Source organism: Podarcis filfolensis (genome assembly GCF_964270895.1).
Source record: "Podarcis filfolensis genome assembly, chromosome: 11".
NCBI classification, from domain to species: Eukaryota; Metazoa; Chordata; class Lepidosauria; order Squamata; family Lacertidae; genus Podarcis; species Podarcis filfolensis.
The window spans coordinates 61540689-61549339 of record NC_139613.1 but is presented as its reverse complement, the minus strand read 5'-3'; the positions used below and the strand labels follow the sequence as shown (position 1 = coordinate 61549339).

General features: G+C 46.7%; 1 protein-coding gene across 9 annotated transcripts in view; it reads left to right on the top strand.

Annotated features, from left to right (window-relative positions):
• The first annotated feature begins 1388 nt into the window (after positions 1 to 1388).
• SMC5 (structural maintenance of chromosomes 5) overlaps positions 1389 to 8651 on the top strand; it is a 67103-nt gene continuing 59840 nt past the window's right edge. For 3 of the 9 annotated variants that reach the window (XR_014539770.1, XM_083576598.1, XM_083576597.1), the window contains exons 1-5: positions 1389 to 1697; positions 2651 to 2792; positions 6996 to 7048; positions 7205 to 7367; positions 8339 to 8473. Coding sequence is in view for 8 of the 9 variants with exons in the window: in XM_083576598.1 (XP_083432724.1) it covers positions 1513 to 1697; positions 2651 to 2792; positions 6996 to 7048; positions 7205 to 7367; positions 8339 to 8473 (678 nt within the window). In the remaining variant the exon portion in view is untranslated. Of the gene's footprint in view, positions 1698 to 1737; positions 2225 to 2650; positions 2793 to 5020; positions 5460 to 6995; positions 7049 to 7204; positions 7368 to 8338; positions 8474 to 8651 lie in introns of those variants that run through there. The other 6 variants (XM_083576599.1, XM_083576600.1, XM_083576601.1 and 3 more) reach the window with 6 other exon arrangements.

Sequence of the window (8651 nt, the reverse complement as noted above, 5' to 3'; positions counted from 1 at the left end):
TTGGAAGTTGAATGGAATCCGTTCTGGATCACTTCCAGGTTTGCAGCATTTGGGAGCCAAAACTTCCCAAGTTCCAGGGCATTTGGGATCCAAAGTATGACTACCAACTTTCAAAGACATCCACTTTGAGGACAAAGACCGGGGGGGGGGGGGGGAGGAGGAATAGGCAGATTCACTTTAGCATGTTTTATTCCAGCAAAAATGTAAGCCACATTCACTACTAATCTAGGACTCTCTATTCTAGTCCCAAAGTGTTTTTGTGTGTGTGGCATTTGCATTTCTTTTCCCCTTTGTTTCAAGTGACTGCTGCCTTAAAACGATTTAATGGGTCATTCCATATCAAGTGATCTGATATGGTCAGATATATCAGATATATCTTGTGTCATTCAATTTTCTTAATATTTTGTATACTTTTTGAATGCTCAAAACTAAGTTAAAATCTAAAATGTTAATTTTTAAAATCTCTTTTTTAGTTATGAGGGTTTGAAATTTCAAAAAATTGACAGTTTTGGCCTTCAAAACTAAAAATACCAATCTCATTGTATTTTTCATGGGCTTAAAATATGTCATATGATGGACCTGCTTTAATTTCAAAGTTAAATTCTAAAATGTAATTTTATTTAGAAGTATAAATAATATTAACATTTCCCAAAAATATTATTTAATTATTTCTAAGAGATGCCTGATCTAGAGGTGTCAATGAGATCACAATTAGAAAAAAATACTTCGTACATACATGTCTGCATTGAGTTCTACTTAGAATAAATGGGTCTTCTTGGAGTAGAATTTAACAGAATAAACAAGACTTCAAACTTCAATTACTCCAGACATTAGAAAATTATTCAATTAAAAATTATCTGAAGGGGAAGCTAATTCCTGGCTCCAAGCAAGGATTCACATTGTCAAAAGAGACAGAGCGGCAACGGCCCTCAGAATGAGCCCTTCAGGCGCCCGAGGCGGAGCAGCGGCCAGCGAGGCGCCGAAGGGAGAAGCAGGGCTTCCTGGGGCCCCGCGGGGAGCCCCACCGCCGAGCCCGGAGACACCTCGCCGGGGCCTCCTTCGGAGGAAGCCGGAGCCCGAGAGCCCGCCCGGGACGGGGCCTCGTCTTGGGGGCCGCGTCACACGACGGACGCGACCGCTTCCCGCCGAGTCACGCGCAGCCCGAGCCCGCCCAACTGCACAGGAAAGCACCCGGCCGCCTACTATTGGCCCTCTGTGACGTCGCGCAGAGAGGCTCTTTCCATATCATGCCCCACCCCGTCGCTCCCCACCCAATGAAAACGTCCGCTTCCGCCGGCCCGCCCCGTGGAATTGACCCCATTGACTGCCCCCCCCCCGGGCGCATGGCCGCTCTTTCTCAGCCAACGGAAATGCTCCCGAGGCAGAAGGTCGCCCCCGCCAACGACGCGCGTTCCCAAGCCGACGTAGAGCCGCGGCGACCAATGGGAAGCGGGCGCGCGCCGCCGGCTTGCTAAATCTTCGCAGCGCCCGCGCGCCGGGAGCGGCGGCAAAATGGCGACGCCCGCGAAGCGCCGAGCGAAGAGCCCTGAGGAGGAAGCGGAAGGCGGGAGCCCGGGCAGCGGCCGCCTGCGCCGCTGGAGGCGAAGAACGGCCCCGCTAGCCGCGCTGGCCCCGCCGGAGGCCGAGCCGCCCTTCGTGGAGGGCTCCATCCTCAAGATCTACATGGAGAACTTCCTGTGAGCGCGGCGCGCGCGGGGCGGGAGGATCGGGGCCTCGTGGGCGGGGCTCGTGGGCGCCGCGAGGGGGCAGCCCCCCCCCGGAGGACCCCCGTCCTGACCGGGCGGCGGCGGGAGACGCGGGGGCTTCCAGCGCCTGCCTCCCAAATGGCCCTCCGGGACCCCCCCCCGCCCATCTCCCGTCTCGGCTGCAGGGAGGGCGGGAGCCCCGAGCGGGCGGGGAAGCCTCTTTCCGCGCTACTTGGTTCGTGAATCTTCGACTCGAGGCCCAACAGCACAACTTCGCACGTGGAGACTTAGAAGAAACCCGCAGCGCTCCCCCCCCCCCCGGAACTCAGCGGAGCGGCGCTCGGGACCTCCCTGCTGGGCCCCGAAGGGGGGGACCTGACCAGCCTCAGCAAAGGCCCGCTGCCCCTCCGGCTGGCGAGGAGACCCTCCATGGGCTCCGGGGAGGCGCAGGCAACCCGGTGGCACAGCGGACTGGGAAAGGTCTAAAGGTCCATCGAGGGAAAGGGAATATACAGAGGGTCAATATTAGCTAGGTTTCTGGTCCCTCCTAGAACTCCACTTCTGTGAATATCGTTTTGCCTTCCATGTCCGATGCTGCTGTTTTCTGAAAGACCCTGGTTATCTGGCAAAATTACATTTTGTAATTCTGTTGTCTAGTCACAGGCTATGTTGAATTAATGCCACATTCCAATCTCTGTCAACCCAGAGTTCTTACATTAGTTTTGATTTCAAAATTCATCAGTGTATAGAATATGGGGTCTGCAGATATTTACTCCTAATATATTCATGGGGGGGGGGTAAAACACGAAGGACTGTGATAGTTTTGGAAAACATTGGCAAACTAAATATAATGAACTGGTGTTATAATAATCTGCATTTGATTATTCAGATTCCTTGATTTCCCGCTTTCTAAACGTTAAATTATAATGGCATTTGCCTTTCAGTACTTATGATTCCTGTGTGGTGCTTCCAGGACCCCATCTAAACATGATAGTTGGAGCTAATGGAACAGGTAAATCAAGTATCGTATGTGCCTTATGCCTGGGATTGGCTGGAAAACCTTCCTTCATAGGACGAGCAGACAAGGTGAGGATAACTCTTTGCAATCTTATAGAATGGTATTCTTATGGTAATAGTTTAAAGTGTGGTAACAGCTTAAAGACTGTTTAATATGTTGGATAGAAAATAGAGGGCAGACTTTTGTAGAATATGCATTGGGCTCTTTTCTCAATTTGACTTCCATATTTTGTGTGTGTGTTAAGATACCTTTCTTTTCTAAAGCTTTGATATACTCTGGTGATTTTTATGTACTGCAGCACCCTGGAGAATGAATATAAAATTGCTTACTAATTTTGTGTGCAGCATACAGCACATAGGGAGCTTATGGTTGATATTTAGACGAAAGGTTTCTCCTGATTTTCAGTGAGCTATCCCAAAAGACTGCAGTTAAGCCGAGAGACGATTCTAGCAATAGTGTAACTAAATAGGAACAACCATTAAGCCGACTACATGCCATAGTTTAGAACATAATACAAATACGCTCACATTTTTAAGGAAAGGTAGTTCACAGAGCCAGGAAGAATATGCAGGGCTATCCTTATAGGCCTATACCATCTTAGAATGTATTTGGCGGGTCACTTGTTTGAAAGATCTCTGTGGGAAAGGTACTCTGCTCTGGGAAAGGCAACATAGTAGGGAGGAACTAGCCTAGAATGTATTCTGAGTTTAGAGGCCCATGAATGTCAATATCATATTCCTGGATATTTTAATTGACTCTAAGACAGGGGTCCCCAAACTTTTTAAACAGACACTGTTGGGGCCAGACTATAATTTGAAAAAAATATGAACAAATTCCTATGCACACTGCACATATTTTATTTGTAGTGCACAAAAAACAGGAAAACCAATACAATATTTAAAATGAAGAATGATTTTAATCAGCATAAACTTATAAGCATTTCAGTGAGAAGTATGGGTCTGCTTTTGCCTAATGAGATGGTCAATATCGCTAATGCTCATTCCTACAACCCAGCCTGCACGTGGATCTCCCTTACCCCCATGGCCCAGTCTACATGCAGGCCTTCCATGCCCCCATCCCCACAACCCAGCCTATACACATGTCTGCCTGCACACACCCTCATCCCCACAACCCAGCTTATACACGTTTCCCTAACCCCCTTCCCCATGACCCAGCCTATGCATGTGCTTCCCTAATCCAGATCCCCACGACCCAGCCCGCACTCGTGTCTCCTTAAGCCCCATCCTCGTGACCCAACTTGCCTGCGTGTCTCCCTAACCCCCCCCCAGCTTGCACGCCTGTCCTCCAACCCCAAATCCCCACACTCCAGTCTGCCTGCGCGTCTCCCTACCCCCCGATCCTCATGTGTCGCCCGTCCCCACGACTCCAAACTCACTGCTGGGGGGGGGGCAGCTGCAGGGCTGGGCCACCCCTCCTCTGGAAGGCGCCGTTGACGAAGACACCGTTCTTGCCCAGGCAGCGCAGGTAGAAGTGAGGCGCGTGGAAGGTGAGCTCGAGGTGGTGGCGCAAGAGGATGCTGGAGCGGCCCATGTTCATGTCCACAGCACTCTGCGACGAGTTGTACCTGATTGTCATTGTCGCCTGGTGCATCACAAACTCCACATCGCTGCCCTGTAGGCGCGCCAGAGCTGACGGCATGGCCAGGGTGAGGCGGCGCTCTCTCTGGCCATGGGTGGCTCTCCTGCTCCTCGCCATCCCGGGACTCCTGCAGGGGGCTTTCCCCTCTCCCCAAGGCAGGGATCCCCTCCCTCTTCCGCTTGGCTGTGGTGGCTGGGCTGGGCTTCCCCTGAGGGGAGGAGTGAGCAGAAGAGGTGCTGCTGCTGCTTAAAGAAACAGGCACCTGCCCGTCTGCCCTGTTTGTCTGGCAGCAGTAGCAAGAGCGAGCGAGCCCGGTGTTTCCACCCACTTGAACTGGAACCATTTCCCCCCGCTTTTTTTTTTTTGCAAAAGGCAGTCTTGCGGTTCAATGCTCTGCCGCTGCTATTGTTTCTGCTCGCTGGCAGGGGAGAAAAGGCTGTGGTCTTGCTGCCCCACCAGCCCACCCCTCCTGCTCCTACTGCAGGGCAATGGGGCTGCGGCTCTTCAGCAGCAGAGGCATAGCCCGGCTTTGCCTGCCTGGGCACGAGGACTGAGCTGTGTGGCGGGGCAAGACGGCTTGCATGAGTCTCGGGGCACACAAGCAGCCAGCGGGGAGCACTGCCGGCGGGAGTCTTGCTTGCTGCTGCCGCTGCCAGTGTTGTCTTGCCCCCCCCCAGTGGCGCTTGGCGTTTTCCAGCACGCTGATAGCTTCTCGACGTCACTAGTGACTGCTGCCTCCTCCACCACCATCAACACCCTTCCCTTCTTTTTTCTTCCATCCTTCCACCTCTTTCCACGGGTGGTGGAGATGGGGAACATGCTCAGTCAGTCCCTGCACGGTGAGGCTTCTGCGGCTTCCGATTGGCTGCAGGAGCGGAAGCCATGGAAGCCTCGCTGCACGCTGAGGTAAATGCGGCGAGGCGTTTCTGTTGAAAAGAATGTGCGCGTATGAACGTTCTTTTCAAGGAAATGCCACGCTGTGCTGGGTTTACCTCAGTGCCGCGGGGACTACTCAGTCAGTCCCCACGCGCTGAAGGGGCATTTCGGCTGGTGGGCTGGATTTATGAGCCTGTAGAGCCACATCCAGCCTGTGGACCATAGTTTGGGGACCCCTGCTCTAAGACATGGGAAGACCTGTGGGTTAATTTGAAATGTATTGCCATCTTTCCATTTAATTCATGGTACCCAGAGATTTCCCTCAAGTTTCTTGTCTTCTTTTATGTCAGTTCTGCACCTAGTGAGAGTACTCCTGCTACAGTTGCTTCAAAGCAGTTGCTGAGATCTGTGGATCTGAAGGGAAGCCCACCCTCTTGTGTCATCAGCTAGGATGGGTGGGGAGCCTGAGTCTCACATGCCCCAGGCCCTTACCCCCTTTGTGGATCTTCATATAATGATTTCCCCCTCTGCATCTCTTTCGTGCTCTATTTTTATAAGTCCTTTATCCATAATTCAAATTTATAGTAATTTTTTAAATGAATTATAAACTTTCCCCATTCTTTGTTAAAGTCAGTCTCTTCCTGGTTTCTAATTCTTCCTGCATGCCATCTTGGTATAGTTCATTAGTTTTATCTGCCACTCTTCCTTGGTCAGAGTTGTGCCATCTTTCCATCTCTGGGCTAACAGCATCCATACAGCCATGGTCGCGTACATGAATAATTTCGTTTGCTCCTTTGGGATCTCTGGACCTAAAATACCTAAAAGAAAAGCTTCTGGTTTCTTAGAAAAAGTTATTTTCAACATTTCCCCCAATTCATTATATATCATTTCCCAGAAATCTTTTATCATCTTACATGACCACCATATGTAATAAAACGTGCCCTTTTTCTATTTATATTTCCAACATGTTTTAGACTTTGATTTATACATTTTAGCTAATTTATTAGGAGTTAAGTACCAACAATACATTATTTTCATATAATTTTCTTTCAGGCTGTAAATTTTAATTCTATTGTCCTTAATCTTTCCCATGCTGCTAATTCAGTGATACAACCAAAATCCTTCACTCAGTGAATCATAACCGTTTTGACCTGTTCGTCTTTCGTTTGCCAGTCTAATAGAAGTTCATACATTTTAGAAATTAACTTACCAGTAGTTTTATTTTCTGACAGTTCCCTTTCGAACTGGGAGGTTTTGTTTAGAAAACCATTCTTTTTATCCATCTTAAACACTTCATTAAGTTGATATTGCAACCAATCGGTTCCTAATTCTCTTATGTCTTCAAACCTCCTTAACTTTAACTCTTGATCTACTTCTGTTAATGATTCTTTATATGTTGGCCAGTCATTTCTCATATTTCTTTTTTTCCACCAATATTGCTTCAAGAGGAGAGAGCCATCATGGTGTTTTATGTTCTAATAATTTTTTATATTTATACCATACTTCATACGTCGGTTTCCTTATAACATGATTCAAAAAAGCTTTATGAACTTTAACCTTAAGTTAAGCGTGTCAACCAAATCTATTATTGCGTCGTTCAAGATCTAATATACAGCTGTTTCCCAATGATATCCATTCTTTTAACCAGCAAAGAGAAGACGCTTCAAAATATAATCTCATATATCCGGCAGGGAGAATTCGCCTCTTTCTTTAGCATCTATCAGTAATTAATATTTTATTCTTGGTTTCTTCCCCTGCCAGATAAATCTAGTAATATTTGTTTATTTTAATTTTAGGTTGGTCACTATGTGAAGCGGGGTACTAACAAAGCAGTTGTTGAAATTGAGGTGTGAGTAACAATCTTGTTTCTGTTTCTGTTTGGTCTAAATGTTTTAAATAAGTTATCTTACTGGCTTTTTTGCAGGGAGAAGCTGCCACATACCAGATTTTTAACCAGCATTTCATGGCTGGTTTTTTAAAAAACACTTTCCCTTCTCTTTCTTAGGTTTAAGAAACCATCCAAACTTGTTATCACACGGGAAATGTCTGTATCAAACAACCAGTCTGCTTGGTTTATTAATAAGAAACCGTCCACTCTCAAAATGGTAGAAGATCAAATTGCAGCCTTAAATATCCAAGTAGGCAATCTGTGCCAATTTCTTCCACAGGTATGTAGTAATTTTTATGAGAGTGTATTGTTCTCTCTTCATTTTAAATTCTAAAGGATTGTATGCTAAGGAAAGAGCAAAATTATTGTGGTAAAGTGAAATTAATGTCAGAGATGCAGAAAATACATATGGATTTGAACATGGCTTTTGTTTGATGCAGTGATGAAATAATTCTAGTTCTTTATGATCATGTACAATTCATCAGAATTGTTTCAGACATTTAAATAAATGATTTTGCTTTATTTGTCTACTTCCTTGAAGTGATAGAGCCCTAAAATCAGCATCTGTGCCTTCAAGAATTATTCTTTGAAATTCTGCAGGACAAAAATTGTGGGTATAATCTTGTGCTCTGTAAGGGTGGGAAATACACAGAGGTGTATTGCAGTCTTCCCTCTGAACAACTTGCCTCTGTTGCTCTTCTGAACTTTATGAGACCTGAGAAGGCCATTCAGTGGCAGTTGAAGCTGTCTTTGCCTCTTGCATACAGAATTCTGTTACTAGCTTTTCTCCAAGTTCTTGTGCACACATTCCGCCCAGAAGTCGTGGTGGGTGGGGAGTTGGCAACAGGTTGCTGCTGGTTAGATGCTAAAGGATTTTCTCTGTTACCAAAATCCCCTGCCTGAGTGACAAATGTGCTCACACCAGGGGAGGAAGGTGGTAGAGTAAGGTGCTTGTAATTAAGAAGCTTTAGTAATAGTACAGTTGATACAGTGGTACCTCTGGTTACGTACTTAATTCATTCCGGAGGTCCATTCTTAACCTAAAACTGTTCTTAACCTGAAGTACCACTTTAGCTAATGGACCCTCCTGCTGCTGCTGCGCCACCGGAGCACAATTTCTGTTCTCATCCTGAAGCGTCTGTAACCTGAGGTACCACTGTATTTTACATTGGTCTGAAAAGTACCTTTTGCTACAAAGTGTATTACATTATTACACAAAGCACCATAGGTATTTGGATTCTTGCTTTGCAGGACAAAGTTGGAGAATTTGCAAAATTGTCCAAGGTTGAACTACTTGAAGCTACAGAGAAATCGGTTGGTCCTCCAGAAATGTACAAATATCACTGTGATCTGAAAAACTTTAGACAGCGAGAGCGAGAACTAGAGGTACGTGGCTGATATTTATGAGAAAGTTTTTCTCACTCTTTTTTACTTTTAAAATAAATTCACAACAGTTTTACTGTTCTAAGAGGAGAATGTGATAGCAGCAGGCCCCTTCCTTAGGACCAGAGGTTAGGGGTGCTGCTTTCTGATTTTAGTCAGAGCAAAGGTGCTATTTTTGAAT